The sequence below is a fragment of the Pleurodeles waltl genome, chromosome 2_2, assembly GCF_031143425.1.
Source record: "Pleurodeles waltl isolate 20211129_DDA chromosome 2_2, aPleWal1.hap1.20221129, whole genome shotgun sequence".
Lineage (NCBI taxonomy): Eukaryota > Metazoa > Chordata > Amphibia > Caudata > Salamandridae > Pleurodeles > Pleurodeles waltl.
In genome coordinates, this window is record NC_090439.1 from 1071304414 (window position 1) to 1071317419 (window position 13006).

Consider the following 13006-nt stretch of genomic DNA (forward strand, 5'->3'; position numbering starts at 1 on the left):
ATGATCAGCCATCCAATTTATTAAGAAATGATCAGATAAATAGAAGCACAGACACAACTGTTATCTACACAAACCACAGTAAAGATTTTTTTATCATTGTATTTTGATAATTAGCAAGTATTTTGAGTAGCTTCAGCATGGAGTCAGTTTAGCAACATGGCAGTAGACGGCAAAGAATACACTCAAAAGCCCATTTTAAGATAATGGAGGTGATTAGTGTGGTACCGGGTAGAGAGTTCAAGACTAAGTTTTAGACTCTCAAGACATTTACTGGTGACATCACACTGGAGGCAGAATGAATGCAGGACTATTCTAAGAGATTAGCAAGAACCGCCAATGATTTTGATACCTTACAGGCAAAGCCTCACACTATGTTTCCATACACTGAGCTTCACTCACATTGGTAACTGAGATTTTAAGATGCCACCAAATGGGAAAATATTCTTGAGGTTTCATTAGCTATGGACCGAAAACTGATTTGATATCGTGGCAAGACCTTTAGAGAAATCAAGACTAATGGTTGGGTGTATAAACCGAGCAACATACATGAGTGAGGAGCAGTTTTAGCAATGTTATGCACATTACTGATATATTTCTGTCCTCAAACTCAAATTAACAAGAATTTTACGTGCTAACCTGTTTGTGCTCATTCACACGTGATAGCATAACTAAAGCACGTACATACAGAAGGAGAAACAGGTTACTTGAGGTAACATTAATGCTATAAGTGTCTCCTCATCATAAATACTGAAGATGATTCACTTAAAAATTACCATTGGTGTAGTGAGGTAACACTTCAAGACTCATTGCTTCCATTTAAAAATAAGGCTACCTATTGCCACGCCACTCAAAGACCAGAATGTTGCATTACACGCTGGGAGCGATACTTTGTAAACCTGTGCTAACAAAATAGATACTGTAGGAAGCTGGCCTGGGTTGTGGCGAGCACCTCTGGTGTTATCACCTTACACCAGGTCCAGGTATCCCCTATTAGTGAAGTGTAGGCAGTGTCTAGGAAGCCAGGGCTCTCTAGAGGTAGCTGTGGATGATCAGCCAAGACTGATCTAGGAGACATGCAAAGCTTATGCAACACCACTATAATCACACAGCACTCACACACTTGAAAAACCACACAGTGTTACAAAAATAAAGGTACTTTCTTTTAGTAACACAAATACTAAAATACTGCATAGGCAATCCCCCAACTGGAGGTAAGTAAACACACTATTATATACACATTAGCAATCAGTAAATACCATAGATAGCAATAGGCATTGGTAAAAGCAATAGCAAATAGTGAGGGCTCTAGAGTGGGGCCAAACCTAATATTAAAAAAGTGGCTTGTGAAAGGCAGTCCCCCCACCCAAGGAAGTGGAATCAATAGAGGGGAGCTGGAGGAACTAGGAACCCCAAGAGGTGGGTACCAGGAGAACAGAGGTAAGTACCTGGTTTTCCCCCAAACCAACAGGAGGACTTTTGTGCAAGACCTATCCAAGAGTGGAAGAACCCAGAGGTGGATCCTGACAGAAGAGGACCTGAAAAGGAAGAGGCCCATGTCCAGTTCAAGTTGGAGTGTCTGGTAATGACAGGAGCCACTAACCACCCTTCTGTGGATGGAGGACCAGATCAATGGTGGATGAAGAAGGTCAGAAGTGCAGAACAAGAGCTGAAGAGGAGTCACATAAGTGATGCAAGTTATGTCCCACATTGTTGGCCAAGATGCAGTCTGTTAGTGGGGCTGGAAAGCCACCGACAAGCCTTGGCAAACGCAAGAGACGGAGAAGAAGGGTTGTAAGACTGAAGGGGCCCAGCAAGGTCCAGGGGACTTGACATAAGGACGGGTGTAGGAAGCTGGCTCTGTATATACTATCTCAAAGTGAGAGATAGTGTGCACAGAGGCCTGGGGTTCCCCAATAGGCTTGACAGAGGCAATAATAGATAATACTAATGCTCTATTTGTGGTAGAGTGGTCGAGCAGTTAGGCTTATCAGAGGGTAGTGTTAAGCATTTGTTGTACACACAAAGGCAATAAATGAGAACACAAACAATGATTAAACTCCAGGCCAATAGGTTTTTATATAGAAAATATTATTTTCTTAATTTATTTTAGAACCACAAGATTCAGGTAAGGTACTTTGCATAGGTATAGATAGGACTTTGAATCAAAACAGTAATGTACACAGTTTGGCATAAAATGGCAATAAGCTATTTTAAAAGTGGACACAGTGCAAAATTCAACAGTTCCTGGGGAAGGTAAGTACAGGTTGGCAGATATGGTAAGTAAAGCACTTACAATTTCAGTCTCTGGGGCATAGGCAGCCCACCGTTGGGGGTTCAAGTCAACCCCAAACACCCAGCACCTGACAAGGCCGGTCAGGTGCAGAGGTCAAAGAGGGGCCCAAATAACATAGGCACCTATGGAGACAGGTGGTGCTCCGGTTCTAGTCTGCTGGCAAGTAAGTACCTGCGTCCTCGGGGAGCAGACCAGGGGGGTTTAGTAGAACACTGAGGGGGAGGAGGGGTGGTCCCAAGTAGGCACACAAAGCACACTCAGCGGCACAGGGGCGGGCGGGTGAAGTGGGCAAACAAGGCATCAGGTTTGTAATTGAAATCAATGGAGGGACCCGGGGTCACTCAGACGTTGCAGGCAGGGCACAGGGGGGCTTCTCTGGCCAGCCGCTGACTGGGCAAGGGTGAGGGCCGCCTGCTGGTGACTGCTGCACCAGCGGTTGGTTCTTCACGAGCCTGGGGGCTGCGGGTGCAGTGCTTCATCCAGGCATCTGGTTTCTTCTTTCCGGGCAGTCGCGGTCAAGGGGTCCTCGGAATTTCCTCTGCAGGCGTCGTCGTGGGGGTGCAGAGAGGTTAGCCCAGGGTGGGCATGTCGTCATAGTCGCTTGGGGATCCTCTTGGTCGTTGGTTTCACTGGACACGGGCAGGGGTGCCAGGTGCAGAGTGGTGGGGACTCACACTTCTGGAGTGAGGCGAGAGTCCCTTTAAAGATGGTTTCTTCTTGCTTGAGGTAGACAGTTCCGCTGTCCTCAGGTGTTCTTGGTCCTTTGTAGTTTCAGGGCAGTCCTCTGAGTCGGCAAAGGTCGCTGGGCCCGCAAGATGCGTCACTGGAGCAGGTTCTTTGAATCAGGAGACAGGCCGGTAGGGCTGGGGCCAAAGCAGTTGTTGTCTTCCTTCTCTGCGGGGTTTTCAGGTCAGCAGTCCTTCTTTGTAGGTTGTCAGAAATCTGATTTCCTGGGTTCAGGGTCGCCCCTAAATACTAAATTTAGGGGTGTGTTAGGGCTGGAGGGCAGTAGCTAATGGGTACTGTCCCCGAGGGTGGCTACACCCTCCTTGTGCCTCCTCCCTTTGAGGAGGGGGGCACATCCCTATTCCTATGGGGCTAAATCCTCCAAAATAAGATGGAGGATTTTCTAAGGAGGGGGTCACATCAGCTCTGGTCACCTTAGGGGTGGACCTGGCTGAGGGGGTGACTCCTCCTAGTTTTTCTCATTATCTCCCTGGACTTGCTGCCGAACGTGGGGGCTATGTCCGGGGGACGGGCATCTCCACTAGCTGGAGTGTCCTGGGGCTTTATAGCACAAGGCTTGAGCTTTTGAGGCTCGCTGCCAGGTGTTACAGTTCCTGCAGGGGGAGGTGTGAAGCACCTCCACCCAGGACAGGCTTTGTTCTTGGTCACAGAGAGCACAAAGGCACTCGCCCCATGTGGCCAGAAACTGGCCTGGAAGTGGCAGGCTGGCAGAGACCGGTCACCCTAGCACTAGCAGTTTGGGCTGGCATGCAGGGGGCATCTCTAAGATACCCTCTTTAAAAAACATCAGAGGGAATTGGCAGTGATCCCTTTGAACACGGACTACACCTCCTTAAAAGTTGCATCCTCGATTAATTAAGGCAAAAACAACACTACCTGTTTGTAACTTACGTTAATATTACTGTAAATAATAGGTTTTAAGCGGCCCCAACTTAATGGTAGTCATTTTACCAATCCATAAAGACGCAGTATTGACCTTACTGGGATACAAACATAAAATCTTCATGTTAGACCAATATCTCAGCAGTGCACATTCAAGTAACTGAGGCATCTTCAGGCAATAGAAGCTTCATGATTATTCACCACAGTGTAGTTCACATATATTTAACAAGCATTGGCAAGGCAAATATGTCTGGCTTTAAAAGAATCTTGTATGGTAATTAATTTTAACAGTTACACGTAAATAGCATGGGAATGGATATGTATGTGTGCGAAAGCAAAGAACTGTAGAATAATATTGGTGTAGGCTAAAAGGCTAGGTGACAGTTGCACTGTTAACCCACACATAAACATGTATGTTAATGACTACCCTCCTTCCATCCATGCTGCTATCAGAGAAAAACACCACATATTATCTAGTTACCTAAGACACTTAATATCATTACAGTGTCATGTGTGTGCGCCATTGAAAGTTCAAGCAGACTGATAAACAAAATGATCACTAAGAGCGAGCACTTTTTTGCGGAAGCTCACAATTTCTAACTAATCAAAACGTGTAACCCTGACTCCCAACATGTGGGTGAAGCCAAAGACCCTCTCTAGTGATGCTCACATAATTGTCTCGCAAAGATAGCGTAGTCAGGCCAGACCATAAAAACATATGTCTATTTAGAAAATATTGGTATTCAGTAACAGCATACAAGTGCCTCCTCTTGGCACAGCAGGAGCAGACAAACTGAAGAGATGAATGAAAAAATGAATAAATATAACAGCATTTGTGGAAAATACAGAGCACTCCCTAAAACGTCATTTATCTTTACTCCGGCAAGAGCTATGCACTTGTGAGAGCGGGGCAAGTGCGCCATCACACAGTACCTTGGGTGGAGCTTCTTCGGAGCCGCCTGAATCCCAGGACACGGTGATCTGCCGCCTGGACTCCATCCTCATCCTTTCTTCTTGCTGCAGCTTCTCTTCTTCCAGTATAGTGCTGAGGAGGCGAGAAAAGGAATGAGACTAATATCTCTGCAGCAACAAAGCTCCACGCGAGGCAACTGAAACGAAACACTGCATCAATTTCTGCACCATACTTTATCGTCGTAATGTGGTTAGTATAAGGAATCGGGAGTGGGACTGAGATATGAACCTGGAAAAGGAAACGCAGACAGTGAAACAGGAAGATATTCATTAGAACACAAAAACACTGCCACTTGGATTGGGCAATGCAGGCAGGGAGATGCAGCGAGCAGAATCAGTGTAAGAGGAAGGCAAAGACACCGGGACCGAGATAATCAAAAATGAGGTGAGGTGGACCATCCTTGGGAAGAGAGACAGTAAAACAAGTGAATAAAGAATGGGACACTTCACATGTACGCAACTAAAAGACGGGCTTCACAAACACCATGGAACACCTACAAACTAAGGGAGTTGGGGACTCTCCAAGGGCTAGGATTCTCCATTTGTGGCTTATGGAGGAAATGACACAAGTATCCGGTTATCCTACAAATTACCAGCCTCCGACCTTAACAATGATTTCCCTGTCCAACGGAGTCTCTGTTTTCTGTTCTCCTTGATCCCCCCCTCTCTGAGCGACTTGTATATCCTTTATCACCTACTTTCACCCAGCTGAATACTGACACTGCCCACCGACTGAAGTATCCTTACACTGCACTGCGGTCTTATTGCACCGTATGCTGCAGCAATATCTAGTTCCATATCTACGTGTAAACCATGAGACCACAGCAGGTGCAAAGGTGTAAACTTACTATTTTCATGCATCTCCGTTAAGTACTCTAGCGTCTTTTTGGATTAAGGCGGTGCTACCGTAAAACTGGAATAAATAAAATAAATCTGATCTGGTAACGCCTTGCGCAGCTCCCCCTCAACAGCTTTAAAGATTCGTAAAATCCTGCAGTATAGTATTTAGGCAGACTCAGCTCTGAAAGCAGCAAGGAACATCTGTACAGAGTGCTGAACTGTGGTCAGGGGGATGGACCGCAGTCGCTATACGAAAGACTATGGCGTGTGCCTGAGAGCTCTCAATGCGGCCCTTAATAATCCACAGATGGAAACAGAAAGGCAGCTCTTGGGATCGGGCCAATCTCACCAGAGGAGCTACTGCATATTGGACAAACCTTTCAAATGAAAAAGAAAACACCATTTGCTCTTCTTTAAAAAAAAAAATAATAATAATTGGCAAAGCTAATAAGTCTCGCCTTTGAGACCTACTGGCTTTGACGACAGTTTATAGTCATGAGGTATAATATTCCTGATGTTTTACAGCATGGCTACTAAGGGGGGAGGGGGGAGAGTCTATGACACAAATAGAATCGTAATTTTGTAGGCATGTGCACCACACGTGTGTTCCAACAAAACGACACCGCCACTTTGTTTTTCATTTGATGATCTATGGTGGAACAGCAAATTAGAAACAAATGTGCAAAAGTGCTTTTTCGATCATGGGTGGGGCAATACGGAGGGTGAAAGTGACAGCAGAGCAACATGGAGGGGTCACGGAGGGCAACAAGGCGGGAGAGAAAGGGGTGAAAACCATGTGAGGCCGGAAAAAAAAGCAATTGGCTACAAAGGAGGGTGCAGGTGGGGGAAGCAACACAAAGGGCGGGGTGGGCAGGAGAAGCAACAGGCGACAAAGAAAGGGCACAGGTGGGGGAACAACACAGAGGGCTAGGTGTACAGATGCAACACAGAGGGCTGAGAGTGGGGAGGAGAAGCACATGGACAAGAAAGCAATGGAGGGAGGACATGAGCACGAGCGTAACAGAGAGGGGGTGCAGAGAAGCACAAGTACAATAGTGAACAACACGGAGTGCAGGGGGAGAGAAGTATACAAGGGAGACAGCTGGAAAACACATGCACTCTCGTTTGGTGCTTGATCCAAAAAACATTTTGCTTGAAAAGCAAGCAGTTTAGACATGGAAGTCAACCAATCAAAAGAGATGGTTAAAAAAAAAAAGGCTATGCTCAACTGGAGGGACAAACAGAAGGCTGACAAACTGGGCCACGAATAACAAGCAGGTAAATTTGAGTTATAAGAAATCCAGTCAAGTAAGGGCTAGGGTTCAAGCCCCCGTATGTCCGTGGAGAGCACATTACATAATTTTATTTTACTTGACCTAGCCAGCAGCATGGACAGTAGACAATCAGCCCCTCAATCTCTTGCACCACTTCATCTGAACATAAATATTTCTATTTTATCATGCATTTACTGCTGACATTTAACCTGCTTCAATGTAATCGCTATCAAAGCAGATAGGGTTACCAGGGAACTGATCAGATTAAAAGGCTTAAACAGAAGGTTAGTACACAGCCAATTAGTAACAAAACAATTAATAAACCGTACTTCAAAAAGAGCCTGCAAACAAAGATTTTCTTTAGAAATCCACTATAACTAAAGTTATAAACCAAATCAATAGCATAAGCAGTAATAAGAATCACCTTAGTTTGTTAAGAAAAGCAACATCTTAAGTAGGCCAGGGCAACATTTGATTTACACCGGCGTAATATGAATAATTTTTGGAATTACGTGCTATAAGAAATTCCCTTTGCAAAATGTTTACTGTGAGCCCTTGTGAGCCACACAAAAGGCCAGAACGCGAGCAGCTGTTGCAGGCAGCACTTCTTGTTTGTGTGAAATGCATTCTCACACCAAAAATTAACGTGAGGATGCATTTCACGCTAAATGATGGACTTGCATTTTGTGTAATTATGTGCGATTTTCCCGAAATTTCATTTAATTACACAAAAGCATATTAAGGAAATTTCACACACCCCTAAATCTAAACTGTCACATCTTTGCTTTGCTGGCATTTCCTCAGAATTTCAGCACTTAATGGACAGTCATTTCTAAAGGGGATATATACTGGGAATTCACTGGCGAGACCTCAAGTGAGTTACGTTCTTAATGAGCGGATGAGAGTTCTGAGTTGCACTGACAGCCAAACGGGACTGTTTCTGTGCAAAGCTGTGGGCTAAATGCAGATTTTAAGTCCGAATTTAAAGAGAGGTTAAACCACCAAGCTTTCTCTGAAACGCGGGTTAAGTGACATCTAGAAGAAGAGAGAAGCCAGTAAGATCTTAAACTTAATGAAGTGAAGTAGTACATGGGTTGTGTCACCAAGGAGGCCTCCTTACACACAGTATATTTTCTTCACAGGGGTATCGGGTTTTGACTGAATCACTTTTACTTAAGGACGTCTGAAGTATCTTTTGTGAGGTGCATATGTAAAAAACGGTGGCTTGGGTGACTGTACCGCTTAGTGAGCAGATGTGGCACAGTGGGAAGCAGATGTGGTGTGGGCAGTTGGAGCTGTAAAAGCTTGAAGCCCACATGTTAATAATGCGGTCTCCTTTGGGGGCATTGTAGTTTATGTAATGAAGTTTTCACCCAGTGCCCTGGGTTTATTTGGGTTGCCCTCTGTGGTTTGTAATATATACACACATGGCTGAGGGAGCAGATGTGGTCTGCGAGGCTGTTGGATCAGTGATACCTTGGAAAGCACAAGCTCGGGGAGCAGATGTGGTCAGATGGGGCCGATTGGAGCAGTAATAGCTTGTATATCACATCACTTAGGGAGCTGATATGGTCTAGTGGGGCTGAGTGGAGCAGTGAAAGCTTGGAGAACACCTCCAAGCCAAACTAGGGGAGCTGCCAGCAACCCAGCACGCAGAGCCCGACGTGGTAATAATACACCTGGGGGGGCAACGACCTAGTCCAACTTGGTAGGAGAGGCTTACTAGAAAGCATTAGGGGAAACCTCACGGTGGCTGCAAGGCGGCTAGGCAATGCAATGCTGATATGGTCAGAGATCATCCCCCAGACAAAAGTGGAGGGGGTCAATTTCAGCAGGGGCATTAGACAAATCAAGGAAAAAGCTAAACGTGTCAGTGAAAAGGTTTTGCGTCCAAAATGGCTGGGAAAGCATCAGACACGGGCTAATCAACTTGCAGAGACCAGAATACTTCGGAGAAGACGGGGTACACCTGTCTTCCCTAGGGACAGAGGTGTTTTGGAGTCACTTATGGGGCACCTTGCGGCTAGCAGGCTGCGAATAAGATGGACCGAAACGGGGGAGCCACCTATTGAGTAATGACCCAAAGGCGGCGTGGCGGGAAAGGAGAGCTAAAGAACAATGAAGGCCACACCCAACACAGCGGGTGGCAGGACTACTTACCTTGGGATGCCTCACGCAGGGTAAGGCAGTCGGGGGAGGTACACGAAATCTGGCACTCGCAGCCCAGATCCGCTGGAGAGCTGGCCACAAGGACTAAACAAGGTAGCGAGTTAAGCCTAAAAGGAAATGAGTACCCTCCTATATAAAAAAGGAATAACGTCAAGGGGCAAGATACACAAAGGACTAAACGCAAGAGTGATTTGTGGCGAATTGATTGATGGGCATGTGATATGCAGATATCGACAATTTATGGGGGTTGTTAATATGCAAAGTGATTTATGACCAAAATGTACCAATTTAAGCATAAACCCATTGTCCTTCAACCTCATGGACGATAATGTGATTTATGACAACTCATGACCCCTATTGCATGTACAGGTGATATGACAATGATTTATGGGCCTCATAAAAGCAGGGCAAACATGCTGTAAATCAACCCTAATAACCTGCGCCAACATTTCCCAAACCAAGAAACCGATGTATGTACTATTTATAAGTATTTGCCTTAATGGGCCCTCTTGGGGGGAGGTTATGGTCTAGTGGGGCTGAGTAAAGCAGTGAAAGCTTGGAGATCACAATTTAGGGAGCAGATCTGGTCTAGTGGGGCTGTGTGATGCAGTGCTAGCTTACAGATCACCTCACTAAGGGCCAGATGAGGCTAAGGGTTTTACCCATTCTGTGTCTATGGGAAAATGTGTTCGTACATATGGCCCTTAGGGAGCAGATGTGGTCTGGCGGCGCGCTGGATCAGTCAGACCTGCCGTTCTACTCAGATTTTCCGAAACTAAATGCTTGCAGAAGAAAAGCTAAAAAGATAAGTACTCGGTGCTGAGAACTACGGTCTTACTGCGTATCTCGGGTCTGAACTCTGACTTGACTGATTCAGCCCTTTTTTCCTTTAAAAGTGAGGCCTATTCTCTGGTCCTCTGGCAGCCAGCACAGCACCGTGGTGGGAATTCTCCTTTAACACTGTTCTAGGAAAGTATTGCACGACTCCCGAATTTTGCAAAAGAATTCCGCTTCAGTTGCAGCGGTAAAAATATACAAGAAACCTCAAGTTCATAAAGACGAAGCTGAAATATATTTTTTGTTCATCTATCAGCGGCGTGCCTGCCGTAGAGAGGACTGTTAACCACCCTTGAATCCAGCGCCTAGAGATAGAGCGAGAGCCGCAGCTTGACACGCACAGTCTCCTACAAACAGTAGGCAGGATCCGCGCGAGCGCAGTGATGCGCACCCTTCGTATGACTGCCCGGGGCACCACTTGGAGAACAACGTCTCGATACCTTGTTCACAGCTCCACATCATACAGACTTAAGCTAAACCTGCAAGATCATTTATTATTTCAATGTAATTACAAAAGTATTTCTTTCACCGACCATACAATTTGTTCTGTGTTTTTTCACCGCTGGGCACGGGTTAGAGAAAACGGTGCACACGTAACACTGAACGGGACTCTGCAGTGGGCGAATTGTGTGAGCTGTTGACAGTGTATTAGTAACCATTTAATTTGTACTGATCTACGAGTTGGTCCAAATAAAGCTATAAAGCTATCCAGATGTCTCTCCTCCGGGAATGTAGTGCCCCCTCCTCCAGGTGTTAACCGCGCAGGGTATCACCCCCTCCTCCCAGGCGGATGTCTTCCGTCAGCCCATCGCCGTGCCACGCCCTCCAGGCATCTCCCTTCAGGAACTCGCTTTTGCCCGACATCCCTCGCCCCTCTCCCACCGCCCCAGAGGGGCAGAAAGCGCGCGCGCGCGTTACCTTCGAGGCGCCTTCTTGGCCTTGCGTCGAGGAGCCTTGAACCAGGCCATGGCGAGGAGCATCGCGGGCTGGAGTTCAGGGCTCCCGGCAGCCGAGACGGCCCCTGAATTACTCATGCGGAGGCGGAGGCTGGCAGGGGAGGATGGGCGGCGCGCGGAGGGGGCACCGTCCCTCCGGTGCCACGGCCGGCACCCCGCGCACTGCTTCCAAGCGCCCGGCGCCACCCCGAGATGTTTTATTCTCAGACGGGGAAACAGCGAGAGTGCTCGCATTCCTGGAGCTGCCTGTGACATGCCCCCCACCCTGCAGACGTAAAGCAGAGCCAAATGCGTAAGCAAAACAATCCGGCGAGCGCCTGCGCCTCAGGCTCAGCAGTGTCTGCAAGGTGGCACTGCGGAGGGTGGCACTGCGCACGGAGAAGGGAATACGTGTTTAACAGCTTGGCGGGAAAGGGCACTTTGCAACGGTTGTTTGTAACACCGGATCTCCACCTACTGCTGTATCATACTCGACACACACTTCACGAATTAGCCTCTTCACATAGGTGTAACTCAAGCTACTTAAATCACTCAGCCCCCTAAGCACTGATCCCAGGGTGCCCAGCACGGGCCCAGAAGGAGCCGATTCATGACTGATTCTAAGGATACAGAGCACCTGCCAAGGACACTACTCGCTGGTACAACTCCTCAGTCACACCACAAGCCCAGGGCACTGTTGACATCGTCTAGGAGTAGAACCCCCTGACGGCTGGATTTTCTATGCGGGTGTGTGGTGGTATGATTTTCAGGGTACCAGTGCTTGTGTAAATCAGACTATTACAAAATGACTGACAAACGCGTATCCACTGTTTACTGCTTCATAATCAATTAACCTTTTGGGAGGGCTGCCCTCGAACTTGATTGTTCAGTACTTCAGAATGGACGCAGGTCAGTAATGTTTACATCATTGCCCATTTAGTATGATTCAATAACTTCTACTCCAGAAAAAACAGAACACCACATTTCGCGACTATTAAATATTTATCTGTCACTTCATCAGGGCCAACTAAAAGTATATCATCTTCAAAAACGTTTTTGAATTGATCCAACTAAAAATGAAGATTTTTCCAATAAGAGTAAAGCAGTTTCTTGTCATAGGTTTTAAACAGTATTCACGCACGGATGTCTTAGTTCATGAACAATAAATCCCGTAGCAGCATGATGATGTTACAAGTTACTGTGCACACAACAGTCAATTCTAAAAGGTGACAGCATGCAACAATCGATAGAAAACAACACAACATTGTGCAGAAATTGTGCAGTGGTAGGTCCCAGCATCTGTAACTGAGGCACCACCATGGCCAACAACACGTAGCACAAGAGTGTGCATGCTCAAAAGCGTGTGTATGCTCAACATTTATAAAACCACTTTGGAAAAAAACCACACAAGAAAACACAATAACAAAACCCAACACAAGAAAGTAAAAAAATACACTTAAATCCACCACCACAAACATCCACCTAACACAGTCACAACATACCAACTCAATGCAAGACGACACAAGTGTAGAGTTGTGTTGCATTTTGTTGGGATGCTGGTGCGAGTTAGTGCGACATAATGCAATGTGCTCTTCTGCTGATCTCTTGTGTTGTTGGTCTACTGTAATTATGTGTTAAATACTGGAGTGCTGTTATGGTGCCTAGCTCAGTTTGACATGTTATTGTATTTTTGTGTTGCGTTACTTTGTTGGTGTGTTGAATGTTGTTATTATAGTGGTTTTTATAGTAGTGTATCATTGTCTTGTATTGATGTGTTGCGTAATGCTATAATTTTGCTGCCGACTTTTCTGCCTTCATGTGTGTGTAGGATTGGTGTCTTTGTTGTTTTCTTGTGTGGCTGTGTTGTGTTGGAGTATGACTGAGCTACTGTTCTGTGCTGAGGTGCTGGTGTGCTATGTTTATGTGTTGCCTTTGGTGTTGTGCTGTTGCATTATGCTTTCTTTTTTGTGGTGTTGGGTTGTCTTGTGTTACTTTTTTGCTGTGTTGGCTTGGAATGGTGTGCTTTTCGGGGGTGTGGTGGTGTGTTCATGTGTTGT

General features: G+C 46.1%; 1 protein-coding gene across 20 annotated transcripts in view; it reads right to left on the bottom strand.

Annotated features, from left to right (window-relative positions):
• Positions 1-13006, bottom strand: part of PTK2 (protein tyrosine kinase 2) — a 758583-nt gene that overhangs the window by 123884 nt on the left and 621693 nt on the right. For 19 of the 20 annotated variants that reach the window (XM_069220826.1, XM_069220825.1, XM_069220824.1 and 16 more), the window contains one exon: positions 4856-4967. In XM_069220826.1, coding sequence (XP_069076927.1) covers positions 4856-4967 — 112 coding nt within the window. Of the gene's footprint in view, positions 1-4855; positions 4968-10932; positions 11221-13006 lie in introns of those variants that run through there. The other variant, XM_069220828.1, reaches the window with a different exon arrangement.